This window comes from Anolis sagrei, chromosome X (genome assembly GCF_037176765.1).
Source record: "Anolis sagrei isolate rAnoSag1 chromosome X, rAnoSag1.mat, whole genome shotgun sequence".
Taxonomy (NCBI): domain Eukaryota; kingdom Metazoa; phylum Chordata; class Lepidosauria; order Squamata; family Dactyloidae; genus Anolis; species Anolis sagrei.
This window is the reverse complement of record NC_090034.1, coordinates 12,062,441-12,080,304: the sequence shown is the minus strand read 5'-3', so window position 1 is coordinate 12,080,304 and position 17,864 is coordinate 12,062,441. Positions and strand designations below refer to the sequence as shown.

Below are 17,864 nucleotides of genomic sequence, written 5' to 3'. Positions count from 1 at the left end.
CCAAGCAAAGACAAGCTTTTCTGTATCCCTGCTAGAAAAGAGATGTGGCTTTGCAATGGGGCCAACTGGCATGACAACAAGTAGTCAGAAACAAGAATTTTCTTTGTTTCTGACTACTAAAAAAAGAAGGTAGAGGATCTTATTGTAGAGATATCAGTATCTATAGTGAAGTGTAGCTTAGCCAGTACCATATATGAGCTCATAATAATAATAATAATAATAAACTTTATCTATACCCCGCCATATCCCCAACGGGGACTCAGAGCGGCTTACATGGGGCCAAGCCCGAACAACAAACTACAAAATCATAGTAGGAAACAGGAGAGGAAATGTGTTGTCAAAGGTTTTCATGGCCAGAATCACTGAGTTGCTGTGAGTTTTCCAGGCTGTATGGCCATGTTCCAGAAGCATTCTCTCCTGACGTTTCACCCACATCTATGGCAGGCATCCTCAGAGATTATGAGGTTTAATGTGTTGTCGAAGGCTTTCATAGCTGGAATCACAGGGTTGCTGTGAGTTTTCCGGGCTGTATGTTCATGTTCCAGAATCATTCTCTCCTGATGTTTCACCCACATCTATAGCAGGCATCCTCAGACGTTGTGAGGTTTAATGTGTTGTCGAAGGCTTTCATAGCTGGAATCACCGGGTTACTGTGTTTTCCGGGCTGTAAGGTCATGTTCCAGAAGCATTCTCTCCTGACATTTTACCCACATCTATGGCAGGCATCCTCAGAGGTTGTGAGGCCTGTTGGAAACTAGGAAAGTGAGGTTTGAATATCCGTGGAATGTCCAGAGTGGGAGAAAGAACTCTTATATGCTGAAGGCAGGTGTAAATATTGCAGTTGGCCACCTTGATTCGTGTTTAATTTTATTTATTTATTTATTTACAGTATTTCTATACTGCTTTTCTCACCCCTAGGGGGACTCAAAGCGGTTAATGGCCTTGCAACTTCAAGGTCTGGCTGGTTGCTACCTGGGAGGATCTTTTGTTGGGAGGTTTTAGTTGGCCCTGATGGTTTCCTGTCTGGAATTCCCCTGCTTTTTTTAGTATTGCTCTTTATTTACTGTCCTGATTTTAGAGGGTTTTTTTCTAATACTGGTAGCCAGATTTTGTTCATTTTCATAGTTTCCTCATGGTTTATATATCTGTGGACATTCCACAGATAGATAAACCCCACTTGTCTAGTTTCCGACAGACCGTTCAACCTCTGAGGATGCCTGCCATGGATGTAGGTGAAACGTAAGGAGAGAATGCTTCTGGAACATGGCCATACAGCCCAGAATACTTGCAGAAAGCCAGAACCAGAAATGTCAAAAAGTTAGAAAAGTGGTTAGTGCAGAGGGGCGATGGCAGTGTGCTTAGAGCATTGTGTTTCTACTCAAAAAACGCTTCCAAGAAAAGAAATTTGCCCTCTCCTTTTGGGGCCAGGGAAAGGGAGCCTTTGAAGGGCTGCACTCAGCCTCAGGGTGTCCTTTGACTGATCTAAGCCTTGCTTCAGATCTAGAAATTGCTGCCCGGCTCCTTTTGTCAGCAGAGTCCTTATCAGCCCAGATCCAAAGGGCCCTGCCTGAGCCAACACAACGGGTCAAAGTGTAGGAAGAAGGCCACCTCCTTCTAAGACCTTGCCTCCCTGCAGAGATGCCCCCAGGAATTTGTGGCAGTATGTAAAGAGCAATACCCAGCAAGTTATTGGAGTAGTCTGTTTCCTCCTTGCTTAACTGTTTGTGACCATAATGCCGTTATTGTGCCGTTATTGGCGTATTCGAGGTTTAACAAATGCAAATAGGAAACAGATTTCCCAAGAAGAGCCATGGGTTTTCGTTGTAGGGTAAGGGCAAAAGCGCTCCACAAGCTTCCCTTGCATCTCGGTTTCAATGACAGGGATATAAGAAGCACTGAGCTGCTGAGCTTGTTGATCGAAAGGTCGCAGGTTCGATTCCGGGGAGCGGCGTGAGCTTCCGCTGTCAGCCCTAGCTTCTGCCAACCTAGCAGTTCGAAAACATGCAAATGTGAGTAGATCAATAGGTACTGCTCCGGCGGGAAGGTAACGGCGCTCCATGCAGTCATGCCGGCCACATGACCTTGGAGGTGTCTACGGACAACACTGGCTCTTCGGCTTAGAAACGGAGATGAGCACCACACCCCAGAGTCAGACATGACTGGACTTAATGTCAGGGGACTACCTTTACCTTTTTATGCCAGAGATGGTCACACAAAATTTCAGCCCATACCTGAGAATACTTTTAAATGCAGAATGATTCCCTAGGGAACATGACTTGGCTTGGCTTATGTTTGCACAACAGTGACGGTGCTCCAGATGTTGTTGGGTGGCATTTTCTATCAGCCTCAACCAACAAAGCCTATTGTGAAGGATGATGAGAAGTATGGTCTCTGATGGACCTCACATTGACCATCTGAAGACCTCTTTGTGAGACTATCAAGCCTTGCATTTTGGCTACAGCCTTCCATATACTTTCCTGGAAGGGAGCCCCACCGAACACAGTGAGATTTATCTCTGGACAGCTCACTTCAAAAGTGAATTGAGTTAAAGTCGATGTCCTTATGTGTATGTGTGTGTGTGTGTGTGTACATACACTCATACAGATATACAAATACATACATACACACACACACACATATATATATATATAAAATGATATTATAATTATATATTTTATATTACATGTAATATTAGTAGTAATACTATAATATAATGGTATAGTACAATGTAGTAATAATATAATACTAATATTGTGGTATGGTAATAATATAATATATTGTATTTACATATTACTTGTAAGCCGCTCTGAGAAGGCATATAAATGTTGTAAATAATTAAATAAATATACACGCATACACACACACACACACATACATACATATACATACACACACATACACATACTAGCTTGGGTACCCGACATTGCCCGGGTTCTTTGAAAAAGTCAATTTTTAATTATACCAAATGCATAAGATTGTGGGTGAACTACAACTCACATCATGGCAGGTCAAGCCCGAAAAACTCCATCAGTACTTAAAGTTTGTTATGTTTGGCAAGTTTGCTCTAGTTGCATCATTGGTGGGATTCAGTGTTCTGTCTGTCTGTAGGGTGAACTACAACTCTTAGTATGGCGAGTCAGTCCCCTCAATAGCCTCCAGTAGGTTGAGTTAGTCATGGGAGTTCTGTGTGCCAAGTTTGGTCCAGGTCCATCATCACTGGAGGTCACAGTTTCCCTGGTTCTGGGCGAACTAAAACTCCCAGAAAGTAAGGTCAGTTTTCCCCAAACCCCTCCAATAATCAAATTTCAGCATATCAGGTATGTGTGCCAAGTTTGGTTCAGATCCATCGGTGTTTGGGTTCACTACAACTCCCCCAAATCAAAGTGAATTTCACCCAAAGACCTTCAGTATTTTTTTGCTGGTCATGGGGGCTCTGTATGCCAAGTTTGGTCCAGGTCCATCATTGGTGGAGTTCAGAGTGCTCTTAGATTGCAGGTGAGCTATAAATCCCAAGACCTACAACTTCTCCCCAAACCTCTCTGGTATGTTCAGTCACTGATCAATTCCTCTCTTTGCTGTGTGCCATAAAAAAGAATAAGGTTAAGGGAGAGGCAGTGGGTGGGGTCATGCAAATTCCACACCAATGGAGAGAGTCAGAAACACTGAGATGTCTGTGGTGGAGGAAAAACAGAAAATCTAGGATGAAATTGTCCCCATAAGACAGCCTTTACTTGGGTGGTGGGCAGTCTGGTGTTTGTGGAGGACATTGGCAGGGCTCTTGGGCATGTTTACGGTGCTCACTATAACCTTCAATGTCACTGGAGGGAGGACCTTTGGTGTCTCCTGCGTAGTGGGAGCTATAGCTCAAATCAAATCATTTATTTCGGTCATTGACCAGCACAGGAAATGGGAGCTATAGCTGTTTGTGGAGCTTCTCTGTGTAAGCGGACACCCCGGCCACATACACACACACATATTTTCACGTTTATAGCAAATCTCAGGATGTTAAGCTACATGAAAGAGGTGAGTTGAGAGATCCTAGAGACTCAGACAAATGGATCTGCTCTGGGTTTCTTGGTGTGAGGAACCCCATTCCACTACAGCTTTGCACATGATACTTAGGCTTAGTTGCAGGATTGAAGTGGGAAAATGGAAGACGTCTACTTTGTCCCCCAGTAAAATATGGTTTTGACTCTGTCTCATTGTCGGCTGTCGCCGCGTTCTTTGCGTGTCCCCTCCTTCCTTATTCTTAATGGGACTTTCTGTTCTCAACACACAGAGGAGAGGTAAAGGTGGGAGCTCAGACATGGAGCCCATAGACAAGTGGCTAATGACCCAAGGAATGGTGAGGTGTCCTGTGACCCCCAAAAAACCCTCCCCGGTCCCCTGTTGTCCTCCCCTTCCGTCTCCTTTAAATAGCATATAACTGTCCTGTTTGTTTGACCTGTCACTCCAAAGACCCTCGCAATGAACAGTTCGAGGAGCTGGATCCCCCATCTTGGACCAGAAAGAGAGGAGAAAGTTGAGATTGGGAGAGATGGGGGGAATCTATAGATGTTCGAAAGTTGCTTTGTTCGTTTTCAAAACGAGGATGGATCCCTCCAGCTCCTTTGACTGTCCCATTGCTTTTAACATCTGCAGTATCGCCTCTTTTTCCCCTTCAGGGTAAACACAAGTTCTGCTCGTTTCCTAAAAATGGGTCAAAGTTGGATCCTGCCAGACTGGACAACCCAGACTCAGGCTCGAGAAGCTTGGATACGGAAGAACGTTAGGGTCGGGGAATCTTTTTTTTTTTTTGGACTCCGGCTTCCAGAAACCATTGGACACCCCGGCTGCGGGATTCTGGGAGTTGTAGTCCCAAAATATTTCCCCTGTTATTAATATTATTAGGACATGTAGTGGACGAAGAGGGACCTCAAAAGATAACAGGACTATCTTGAGCGTCCATTACAACACAGGAAAAACAATTCACCTCTAAATAGGACTGAATGTAATGTTGAATTGCCATGGCTTCTTCCTAAAGGATTTTGGGAGCTGTAGTTCTCCGAGAGCAGATTAAAATCATTAAACTATTTCACTCTTAAGACACACCACAGTTCTTAAGCTTCTTGTGGGATCAAAACAGACACGACCTTTAATTGGTTTTAAGGGTCCTCATGGTTTATTTTTAATACTGTTGATATTTAATTCTATTGTAATGTTTGTTTATTTTTTAGGCTTTTAATTGTATCCTATTGGTTTTATTGTGAACCGCTTTGTGTGTCTCATTAGAGAGAAAAAAGTGCAATATAAACAATAATAGGAGCACAGTGGGTTAAACTGCTGAGCTGCTGAACTTGCAAACCGAAAGGTTGCAGGTTCGAATCCGGAGAGCGGTGTGAGCTTCCACTGTTAGCCCCAGCTTTAGTGGGTGGCACAGTGGGTTAAACCGCTGAACTCTGAACTTTCAAACCAAAAGGTTGCAGGTTCGAATCCGGAGAGCGGTGTGAGCTTCCACTGTTAGCCCCAGCTTTAGTGGGTGGCACAGTGGGTTAAACCGCTGAGCTGCTGAACTTGCAAACGAAAGATTGCAGGTTCAAATCCAGAGAGCGGTGTGGGCTTCTGCTGTTAGCCCCAGCTTTAGTGAGTGACACAGTGGGTTAAACAGCTGAGCTGCTGAACTTGCTAACTGGAACGTCTCAGGTTCAAATCTGGGGAGCAGCGTGAGCTTCTGCTTTTAGTCCCAGCTTCAGCCAAACTAGCAGTTCAGAAACATGCAAATGTGAGTAGATCAATAGGTACCACTTCTTTGGGAAGGTAACGGCACTCCATGCAGTCCTGCCAGCCACATGACCTTGGAGGTGTCTAGGGACAATCCTGGCTCTTCGGCACCAACCTCCAGAGTCGGACACGACTGGACTTAATGTCAGGGGAAAACCTTTACCTAAACAACATCAACATCAACAATAATAATTATATAATAAATAACAACAACAACAAATCTAAAGTCCAATAATTCCACTTCAACAATGATTGTTTCCTAGAGCTCCTAAACTGCAGATCCCAAACTCTATCTCTCTTCCTCAACCACAGTTTTTGCTCTTGGCTTGTGTTTGTTCGTCTTGGAAAAAGGATACTGCTGCCGGCTATAACAGCGTCCGTTCGTCCATGCGTAGGAGACTGGCCAGGTTGACCTCCCTCCTCTGCCAGTTTTCTCCCTTCTCCTCCATTGTAGGCCACTCACTCTTGTCTGTTTCTTAATACATACATCTTTGGCGTCCGCTAGACCCCCAACTAATCCTTAATCTGGTTCCTGTCTGAACTAGCGGTAGCTCTTAACCGTGTCCATTAACAGAAGCAAACGCGCCAAAGGTGTCGCAAACGGCGCAGCTCAGAAGGGATGGGGATACAGGTTGTAATGGCACCAAATTTGGGGGTTTTCTACTTGTAAACAAAAAGGGAAACTAAGGGCCCTTCCACACAGCCCTATATCCCAGAATATCAAGGCAGAAAATCCCACAGTATCTGAGTGTGGACTCAGATATCCCAGTTCAAAGCAGATATTGTGGGATTTTCTGCCTTAATATTTTGGAATATAGGGCTGTGTGGAAGGATCCTAAGGGAGCATTGCACACTGTCCCTCAAAAACAAAGGCACTGCTTGAAACTTCACGAATAAGTGGCTGAAATTAGTAAGTCGAGGAAATCCACACTGTCTCTCTGAATTCTTATTTTTCATGCTTCTCTTTTCCTCAAAGTGATGCCATACTTCTCTAGGTCATGTTGAACTGCAAGTCACAGCTAGCAAAGCCTCAAATAAAGGATTTTGGGAGTTCTAGTCCATCAGTGATGGCGCAGCGGGTTATACCGCTGAGCTGCTGAACTTGCTAACCAAAAGGTTGGCAGTTCAAATCTGGGGAGTAGGGTGAGCTCCCACTGTTAGCCCCAGCTTCTGCCAACCTAGCAGTTCAAAAATATGCAAATGTGAGTAGATCAATAGGTAATGCTTTGGCGGGAAGGTAAGGGTACTCCATGCAGTCATGCCGGCCACATGATCTTGGAGGTGTCTACAGACGACGCTGGCTCTTCAGCTTAGACATGGAGATGAGCACCAACCTCCAGAGTCGGACACGACTAGACTTAATGTCAGGGAAAACCTTTACCTTTAGTCCATCAGCACCTTTAAAATTCTCACCTCACTCAATAGGGATGGCTCCAGTTTCAGGCTTTCGTACCACTACAGGCTTTCACTATAATTCTAATAGTTCTGCAGTTGAGTTAGAAACGTGGTTTATTTATTTATTCATTTGCTATACTTATATACCATCCGTCACAGCCCTCAGGTGACTCGAGGTGGTTCACAGTAGGTACCAAGACCATAAAATACAATTTAAAACATTGAAATAATATAAAACCATAGCAAAATCGATAACAAACGGGACCCATGGTTTGTGCTGAGCTCAGGACCCATGGTTTGTGCCAACTACGGTTTGGAGCGAGGTCTGAACTGACAAAACCACGTCTGCAGTTGTTGCTGTTCCAGCATTCTTTACTGCTATCAACTAAATCTGTTGGGTGTTCAGATAATAGTGTTTGCAAACATATATATTTATGGCAAACACCCTGTCATGTCTCCTTCCCAACCTGAAAGACTAACATAGCTTTGCTTTTCTAAATTGCAGAGCCCGTAAGGTGGAAGGAAGTACATATTGTACAAGGGAGGACAGAGAGAGACTGGGGAAAAAAACAAAACAAAACAGGGAGATCAAAAAAATTCAACAAACTTCTTTTAACATCATCTCGTTCCTCAAATTTTGAGAGAGATTTTGCTAGTTCTGGTAAAGCAGTGGTTCCCAACCTTTGGGCCTCCAGGTGTTTTGGACTTCAGCTCCCACAGTTCCTAAAAGCTGGTAAACTGGCTGGGATTTCTGGGAGTTGAAGTCCAAAATACCCAAAGCCCCAAAGGTTGGGAACGACCCTTCTAAAGTAAGCTCTTTTGGATGAAGTTTGTAATCTCCAACTTGTGGTATTTTTATTAAGGGGAAAAAGTTGAAATATTTAAAATTCTGCAGAAGGAGGATGGTTGCAGAAATGCAGACGTTCCCCTCTTCCCAATCTGGTTTGCCCTCAGATGTTTAAATGCTCCTTGGAATTTCTTTTGGGGGTTCAATGGCTAGGAAAAGCAGGGTGGCAGCACAATTGAATGGCAGGGAAAGGGGGCTGGCATGATACTCTATGCTCAGAAATGCATCCTATTAAGTACAGTGTTGCTCACACCCAGGTAAGTGTTTATAGGACTGAGCCTACCATTGGTGGACTAACAGGGGGCACCCTCCTGCCTTTAAATCAACCTTTTTTTGACCAGAGACCACTTGACCAGGGACCACTTTGACCAGGGACCACTCTCCAACATTAGTACCGAAAGCATTACGAATCAGTTTTTGGTCAACTGCAGATTTGGTTTGGGGTGTTGATTCAGAAATTTCATTGGATAGACCACATCAGCTCTAGTTTCTGATACAGAACATATAACACGGTCAGTGACAGGGAAGGAGTAGCAGGCGGTGTGAAAGGAACGGAAATAAATGAATTAGAATAAATAAAGAGGAAGGAGGCTTGCAGGCCAGATTTTCGTCCTCATGGCCCACTGGTGGTCCGCGGCCCACACATTAAGAATCACTGCTTTAAATTATGCTCTGCTTCCTTTCACACCGCCTGCTACTCCTTCCCCTCTCCTTTTGCACTCCTTTTATTTTTGTAAGGGAAGGGAAATGACAACATACACGGAAACCGCTTTGAACTGTGGTCAGTAGCTTTTGCAAACAGTGAACCAATGTGGCAGCATTTAGTGAAAGCAGAGGGACCTGTCAGCTCTGTTAAAGACACAGTTGGTTCCCATCTATCCATCTGTCCATCTGTTTCTGTTTTGTCCCATTGGGATGGGAGTGTAGCCCTAAACTCCCCAACTCTCTAAGGACTTGGGACTTCAGTGATTACTCCTCTCTTTTCCTCAGAGCCACCAGTGGCACAGTGGATTAAACCACTGAGCTGCTGAACTTGCTGACCAAAAGGTTGCCGAATTCAGGTAGTGGAGTGAGCTCCCACTGTTAGGCCCAGCTTCTGCCAACTTAGCAATTCGAAAACATTCAAATGTGAGTAGATCAATAGGTACCGCTCCGCGGGAAGGTAATGGCACTCCATCCAGTCATGCTGGCCACATGACCCTGGAGGTGTCTCTATGGACAACGCTGGCTCTTCGGCTTAGAAATGGAGATGAGCACTAACCTCCAGAGTCAGGCACGACTGGACTTAATGTCAGTGGAAAATCTTTACCTTTTTATGTACCTCCTTGTTGGTGCTTACATTTTGCCCCCAAAGTTCAAGCCTCGACTTCTAAAAAGATCCCACCAACAACAGCCACAATTGGAGCATCTGATAGTCTTGTTATTTCAATTTACAGGACATCTTATTGGTCTTGTGGAGCCCTTGGTAGCACAGTGGGTTAAACCTTGTGCTGGCAGGACTGCTGACCGAAGGGTCAACGGTTCAAATTTGTGAGATGGGGTGAACTCCTGTCCGTCAGCTCCAGCTTCTCATGTGGGGACATGAGAAAAGCCTCCTACAGGAGGGTAAAACATCCTGCCGTCCCTTGGGCAATGTCCTTGCAAATGGCCAATTCTCTCACACCAGAAGCGACTTGCAGATTCCCAAGTTGCTCCTGACACACACATACAAAAGTGATCTTGTGATGTCTTTAAGATGGGTTTAAGTCCTGAGTGCCTCCTAACTATAATAGACTCACGGAATCCACATAAAAGTGTTGATTTACAGAATTCCTACAGTTTGGAGTGTCTGATATGGTTTAAATATATTGGAGCTCTTTTCAGTGTTAGGAAGTTCTGAAGCAGAAGACAAGAACAGGGGCATACGGAACACAAAGCAGAGTTTGGGCTGTTTTGGGATATCATTTCCAGAATTGTTAGGGGGTTGGACTAGATAGCCTTTGTGATCCCATCCAATTCTTAATGTCTGGTGATTTGATGCACCCTCTGCCTCCAGATTGACTTGTAGGTTAGTCCCATTCCATCATCCTAAGCCATGCTTGGTGCTGCCTTCAAACCAGACCCAAGACTTGAAACCCTATCGTTCCCTTTCTTTAAAAGTGGTTCAGCTACAAAGCCGAGGCCACCGTTTTGTCGTGGTCATTCAGACATGTGCTTTCTTCCTCGAGGCATTGCTCCGATTCCACATATCCATCATTCCAGCCTTAAGAAGAACGGGATATCTTCAAAGAGAGACTCCTCCTTGATTTTTTGGGGGGCCCGGTCGGACCTCCTTTGGCGCGTGCCTCCAGCCATTTTCGCTCACGACTTCATTTCCATTGTCTTCAGCCATATTGGGTTCCCCATCCCTCGCTTCGCGTCGCTTTTACTTGTGTGCCTCGTTTGTGTTTTGTTGTATTTTTTTGTTGCAGTTTTTTTTTCCTATTCAGACGATGTAAACAACGCATCTCACACGGCATATGTGTTCTCCCTTCTCTCTCTCCCTCCTCCTTCCTTTTTATTTCGTGGCTTTCCCTTCTCATTTCCGTGGCCATTTCTCTGGCTGTGTGTTGGGTTTATTATTTTATGTTTTTGGCCTGCCTTGCTGTACCTCTTACTGCGCTTCCTAGATTCCAGTCGCGCAATCCTCTGTCATGGATGACATTGAGGAGTGGCTCAGTACCGACGTGGTAAGACTTCTCTTGGTTTGTTTGTTTATTTCTTTCCTGCATTATATACATATATATATGTGTGTGCATTTTATATTTCAAATATTATCTTTGCCATCAGAGGGAAATGAGAGACTTCCATATTTGTATAGAGAATTAATCTTTCCATTATGAATCTCAGTTCTAACCAATAATGGATAAATAGAGATTTCAGTTCAACCAGGGGATGTATCACGTGGGGTACTCCTCAAGTTGTACCACTTGAATGACGCTATTTACGGAAAAAAACCCGGTGGTGCAGCGGGTTAAACTGCTGAGCTGCTGACCGAAAGGTCAGAGGTTCGAATCCGAGGAGTGGGGTGAGCTCCTGCTGTTAGTTCCAGCTTCTGCCAACCTAGCAGTTCAAAAACATACCAATGTGAGTAGATCAGTAGGTACCGCTTCAGCGGGAAGGTAACGGCTCCACCTAAGCATTAGGATGAATGTATTGTCGAAGGCTTTCATGGCCAGAATCACAGGGTTGTTGTAAGTTATTCGGGCTGTATGGACATGTTCCAGAAGCATTCTCTCCTGATGTTTTACCTGAATCTATGGCAGGCATCTGGTAGCCAGATTTTGTTCATTTTCATGTTTTTTTTCATGGTTTTCAGTATTAAAAATTATTAAATCATAGCAGTAAACAAAGAACAACATTCAAAAAACAGGGGAACTCCAGACAAGAAACAATCAGGGATAGCTAATCACCTCTCAAAAAAGGATTCCCCCAGGCAGTAAGAAGCCACAACTTGAAACTGCCTCTTTAGTGGGAAGGTAACGGCGCTCCATGCAGTCATGCTGGCCACATGACCTTGGAGGTGTCTAAGGACAATGCCAGCTCTTCGGCTTAGAAATGGAGATGAGCACCACACCCCAGAGTCAGACATGACTGGACTTAATGTCAGGGGACAACCTTTACCTTTACCTAACAGCTCTCCATGCAGTCATGCTGGCTGCATGACCTAGAAGATGTCTATGGACAACGCTGGCTCTTTGACTTAGACATGGAGATGAGCACCACCTCCCAGAGTTGGATACGGCTAGACTTAATGTCAAGGGAAAAACCTTTACCTTTATAATGCCTGCCATTGGAAGGGGTTGGTTGAAATGTTCAGGGCTTTTAGTATATTTAGATCTCTTCCAAGAGTTGCAGGGCTGCTGTCGATATTTCTCATCTGGGTACAAGGAGTTACATCATGAGATAGGCTTCACAGGTTTAATTTGTTTAATGATCTGCAAGTTTGATTTTCTCGATTACATCAGATAAGATGCAAGCGCTTCCTTGACTGTAAAAAAAAAAGGATCAACACAAAATCAGTAATCCAGTTCGATGGAGGGAAGGCTCATGACAACATAGGCTTCAGGAGTTTTCTGTTGGGGTGCTTTGAGCTCTGTGGAAGGAGGAAGCCAAAGCTCACCGCTTTAATTCACCTATATAAGAGAAATGTATACGTGTGTACGAAAAGTCAGCCTCAAAGGCTTGTCTCCTTCCTCTCCCGGCGCTTCTTTTCCTGGCATGAACTGGGGACACATTGTGATCATAGGAGTCCTTCAACTACATACACAGAACCCCCAAAACTGGTGCCCTTGTGCTCAAGAAACAGGACAGTGTAGGCCCTGATAGTGTTGGGAATCAGAGCTGTTAGGCTCAAAATTATTTATTTATTATTTATTTATTTAGAGCTTTTATAACCCGGTCTTCTCGACCTCCGAGGAGGGACTCAGGCCGGCTAACAACAGAGAATCAATATACAAATAAACTAAAACATAATAACATCATAGTACATTAATACATCAAAACACATTAAAATACAGATCAAGAATTACATGAAGCCAATTCGTCAAGGTAAATCACAAATTCACCACCATCCGCGTTGTGTTCAACAGTTATTGATTCGATCATCAATCTGAGAATGCTAAGTTCCAGAGCCAAGATTTTACCATCTTTCTGAAAGTCAGGAGGGAGGGGGCAGATCTGATCTCTATCGGGAGAGAGTTCCACAGCCGAGGGGCCACCACCATGAAGGCCCTGTCTCTCGTCCCCACCAGACACGATTGCGAAGGTGGTGGGACCGAGAGCAGGGCCCCTCCAGAAGATCTTAACAACCTTGATGGTTCGTAGGGGAGAATCCGTTTGGACAGGTAAACTGGGCCGGAGTCGTTTAGGGCATGTCCCCCTGCTTAAGCCAGTATATGTCCGGGGCCAATCCTGGACATATACTGGCTTTGGACTGAGCATCCAACTGAGCATTTGGATGATCCAGAAGTGCATTGGGAGAAGGTTATATGGTCAGATAAAACCCAAGTAGAACTGATTAGCAGAAACACAATTCATCCTGTTCGGAGGAGAAAGAATGCGGGGTTGCATCCACAGAACACCATTCCTTGGGGTGATTCTGCCTTAAATATAGCAGAGAACTAGAAGTAAACTTGATAATTAGCAGAAACTCATGTGTGGTGAGCTAGGATAAGCTTCCATTCAACAGGATTGCAGAGACAGGATTGCGGAGACAGAACTTTAGGTTCAAAATATCTATTCAAGAAAGAAATACATTCTAGATAGAAAAGGTTTGCAGCTAACAAGCTTGCTAAAATTCATATTCTAAGGAAGATAAAAGGGTAAAAAGTCAAAATATCCGTGCAGTTACATTTTTCCTGGAAAGAGGCAAAATGCATCCTCACTGGAAGGAAGACAAAAGCAGAGAGAGTGGGCCAATAATGGAGAAAAAAACCAGATAAAAGGGTAAAAAGTCAAAATATCCATGCAGTTACTTTTTGCCTGGAGAGAGGCAAAATGCGTCCTCACTGGAAGGAAGACAAAGGCAGAGAGCTCCTGGAGCTCCTGGTACAGCCAATGGAGAAAAAAACCACATGGTCAAACCCAGGGCAGTAAAAATACCTTTAAAGGGGAAGTTATCTCATACCTCAAAGAGATTCCATTGCTACATCTTCAAAGGGGGAGAAGATAGTGGCAAGCAAGAAGAGTAAAGGCAAAGGCCACTTCTGGGATAAGCATGCATAGGAATGTGGGGAGAGGAATACTGCCCTCTAATCCTGTCTCTAGCTACTCATTGAGGACTGGAGACTTGATGACACAATAAATTTGTTCAGTCCAGGGATGAAACCCAATAGAGATGATGGCCACAGAAATCCAAGGTATCCCGCAGGCATCAGGCTGGCAAAGCCTTCCTATGATTCATGGAAGATGTATAGCTTCTATTGTTGGAAGCGACTCCACGCTGCAGTGTACTTGGAGATCCTTTGAACTGTGCGTTGATCTGTTCTTTCTCCTCTTCTCTTCCCTCCTTGCAGAAAGGCGACGAGCTGGAAGAAGGGGTGACGAGCGAAGGTAATGGCGGAGGCGCTGGGACAGAGGCCCCCGCTAATGGTCTGGCCAGGGACAAAGCACCTGCAGGGCTCTGTGTGTATTATGAGTTGGTTCTTCCAGAGCATGGGGCCCCGGGGGAAGGGGGTCTGGCCCTTGGAGGAGCCCCGTCATCCCTTGAGGAAGGAGGGCTACGTCCCGGTCTTCACAGCAGCAAACGGGGTGCTGTAGGGGCTGGAAGAGGTGTGAGGTTTAAGGACCACAGGCCTAAATTTGGACCACTTGAGGTCCCACAGGCAACCATGCTTGTAGAAGTCCCTAACTTTTTGGTGATAGTTGTGGACACCACAATCCAAGAAGAATATGTACGAAATGGATGTGGTCCAGAGAAGGGTCACCAAAATGGTCAGCCATGCTTGTGGGAGTCCCTACCTAACTTTGTGGTGCTAGCTGTGGACACCACAATCCAAGAAGGATATGGATGACACCAAAGGGGTCCAGAGAAGGGTCACCAAAATGGTCAGCCATGCTTGTGGGAGTCCCTACCTAACTTTGTGGTGCTAGCTGTGGACACCACAATCCAAGAAGGATATGGATGACACCAAAGGGGTCCAGAGAAGGGTCACCAAAATGGTCAGCCATGCTTGTGGGAGTCCTTTCTTAACTTTTTGGTGCTAGCTGTGGACACCACAATCCAAGAAGGATATGGATGAGACCAAAGGGGTCCAGAGAAGGGTCACCAAAATGGTCAGCCATGCTTGTGGGAGTCCCTACCTAACTTTGTGGTGCTGGCTGTGGACACCACAATCCAAGAAAGATATGGATGAGACCAAAGGGGTCCAGAGAAAGGTCATCAAAATGGTCAGCCATGCTTGTGGGAGTCCCTTCCTAACTTTTTGGTGCTAGCTGTGAACACCACAAACCAAGAAGGATATGGATGAGCCCAAAGGGGTCCAGAGAAAGGTCATCAAAATGGTCAGCCATGCTTGTGGGAGTCCCTACCTAACTTTGTGGTGCTAGCTGTGGACACCACAATCCAAGAAGGATATGGATGAGACCAAAGGAGTCCAGAGAAGGGTCACCAAAATGATCAGCCATGCTTGTGGGAGTTCTTTCTTAACTTTTTGGTGATAGATGTGGACACCACAATCCAAGAAGGATATGGACGAAATGATAGGGGTCCAGAGAAGGGTCACCAAAATGGTTAAAGGTCTGCAAGCCATGAATTCATATGAGGAGTGGCTTAGGGAGCTGGGTATGTTTATCTTGAAGAAGAGAAAGCTAAGAAAAGGGGAAAATGATAGCCCTGTTTAGATATTTTATTGAGGAATCATAGAATTAAAGAGTTGGAAGAGACCTCATGGGCCATCCAGTCCAACCCCCTGCCAAGAAGCAGGAATATTACAATATTACAGGAGGAGGGAAGCTTGTTTTCTGCTGCTCCCCGGTTTGAATCCAGAAGCAGGGTGATCTCCCGCTGTTAGCCCTAGCTTCTGCCAACTTAGCAGTTCGAAAACATGCAAATGAGAGTAGATGAATAGGTACCACTTTTGCGGGAAAGTAATGGCACTCCATGCAGTCATGCCAACCACATGACCTTGGAGGTGTCTGTGGACAACACCGACTCTTTGGCTTAGAAATGCAGACGCGCACCACCCCCAAGAGTCAGACATGACTGGACTTAATGTCAAGGGGAAACCTTTATCTTTACATTTTGTTTTCCTATTCCTGACCTGGACAGTGTGATTGATGCACCCCAAGGCATACCTTTCGAAAGATCACAAACGATTTCCGAAAACTGTCTTTCTGTAATGCAGTATGAGGCATTGCTTCAAAAGCCTGTTGAACCAACATGAAATGTTCGGAAAGCTCTGCTATAGATTATTTCCTTAGTTGATTTGAGCTTTTTTAAGGGGGGAAATAAGAGCTGTATGCGACGGCAGGTGGGACATCTATCGGGAGGGATTGTATGGTGGCAGAACAGGGTTCTAAGATGAATGAGCATCTGGTGTTGGCGGCTGCATCGTCCCTGAATCATCCCGTTCGTCTCTTTCAGAGTTCGACAAGTTTTTGGAGGAGCGGGCCAAGGCTGCCGAAAGAGTCCCCGACTTGCCCTCGCCGCCCCAGGAGGAGCCCGCGGTCCTCACGACGAACCCCAACAAGAAGAAACCGGAACGTTCGGAAGACGCCCTTTTCGCTCTTTGAAGCTCCTTTGAAGGGCGCAGAGCTTGCTTTGCGTCGTTCGGCTTCACGGCAAGCTCCCCGGTCTCCCAGGTGCCCAAATAAGCTAACTTTTTGTACGAGACCGACGTCCCGGTTCGGCCTCGTCCCTCCTGCGGCTGCTTCCAATCCCTTCTTCGCCTCCAGGTCAACAAATATTGGGGTTTTCCCTGGTCCTGTCTTTGATTTCCTTTGAAATGCATGAGTGCTATCGCCTCCTAGATACTTGTCACTAGGTTCGGAGTGGATTTTGGAGTTTTCCGTTCTGGCGTTTCTCGGGAGCTGATCCGAAGCACACAGTCTTTGCGCATAGTGTTGATCTTATGAAAAAGAAAAAGATACCCTTCACACTACTATTCCCCCCACTTCCAGCACTGAAAAAAATGCATTGCACATCTCACCTGCTTCTTTCACTTCCCTACTTTAGGCAAATCAAGGTTTCCTTTGGCGTTCACATTCGTAGGTTTCGTAGGTGACCCATTGAGTTTTTGAGGGCCACCTTTGCTCCTCCTCCTCCTCAAGCAGGAAGTCCATCTTGGAGGAAAGCCACAATTATTATCAGCCAGGTTTGCCAATATCAACATGGTTTGTCTGGCTTACCGATGAGTTGGCCGGGTTTGGAGTGGATTCTCCAATCTTGTCTTCCATTGAGTCTTAGCAAATTTTTGGCAGTCAAAATGAAGTATTTGTTCGGAGTTGAATTTTTGCAGACTGAAAAGGTATCCCCTCTTAGAGCCCTATATCAAAACAATCCTTTCCTCCTCTTCGCTATTGAAAATATGAAATGGAAACGCCTCCCGTTCTGGTTGCAGCTCGGGTCTCGTTCGGCTTTTGGGGTTTTTCCAACCGTTTTTACAGAGCGAGGAATCAGGAGTTGTGCTACGAAGCAATGGCTGCATCTACACCAGACATGGGGCAACTTGGCTTCCTAGTTTCCAGACTTGGGCCCTCCCATGTGTTTTGGACTTCAACTCCCACCATTCCTAACAGCCTCAGGCCCTTTCCTTTTCCCCCTCAGCCGCTTAAGCGGCTGAGGGGGAAAAGGAAGGGGCCTGAGGCTGTTAGGAATGGTGGGAGTTGAAGTCCAAAACACCTGAAGGGCCCAAGTTGGCCTATGTCTGATCTAAACTAGAATGAATGCTGCTTGGCACTGCTTTGGATCCATGCGATGGGATCCAGGGAGTTGTAGTCCACCCTCTTGTGAAAACTACAACTCCCAGGACTCCATATAGCACTGAGCAATTGAGGAGGTATCAAATTGCATCAGTTTTACAGTGCAGATGCAATGCGTGCAAAAGGCGTTGCGTCGGAAACACTTCGGGATTGATATTTTCGAGGTGGAAGGAATTTTGGCATTGGTTATTAAAAAATAATAGTAATTCCAAAGGCTTTCAGGGCCGGAATCATTGGGTTGTTGTAGGTTCTTTCGGGCTATATGGCCATGGTCTTGAGGCATTCTCTCCTGACGTTTCGCCTGCATCTATGGCAAGCATCCTCACTACCTCTGAGGATGCTTGCCATAGATGCAGGCGAAACGTCAGGAGAGAATGCCTCTAGACCATGGCCATATAGCCCGAAAAAACCTACAACAGCC

At 45.3% G+C, this 17,864-nt stretch overlaps 1 protein-coding gene across 5 annotated transcripts in view; it reads left to right on the top strand.

Moving 5' to 3' along the window:
* LOC137095013 (TOM1-like protein 2) overlaps positions 1 to 17,275 on the top strand; it is a 49,693-nt gene extending 32,418 nt beyond the window's left edge. Inside the window, exons 13-16 of one of the 5 annotated variants that reach the window (XM_067461160.1) lie at positions 4,280 to 4,345; positions 10,651 to 10,710; positions 14,038 to 14,074; positions 16,107 to 17,275. In XM_067461160.1, the coding sequence (XP_067317261.1) occupies positions 4,280 to 4,345; positions 10,651 to 10,710; positions 14,038 to 14,074; positions 16,107 to 16,255 (312 nt within the window). In that variant the 3' untranslated portion in view covers positions 16,256 to 17,275. Of the gene's footprint in view, positions 1 to 4,279; positions 4,346 to 10,650; positions 10,711 to 14,037; positions 14,147 to 16,106 lie in introns of all 5 variants that reach the window. The other 4 variants (XM_067461162.1, XM_067461161.1, XM_067461163.1 and 1 more) reach the window with 4 other exon arrangements.
* Positions 17,276 to 17,864: the final 589 nt, after the last annotated feature.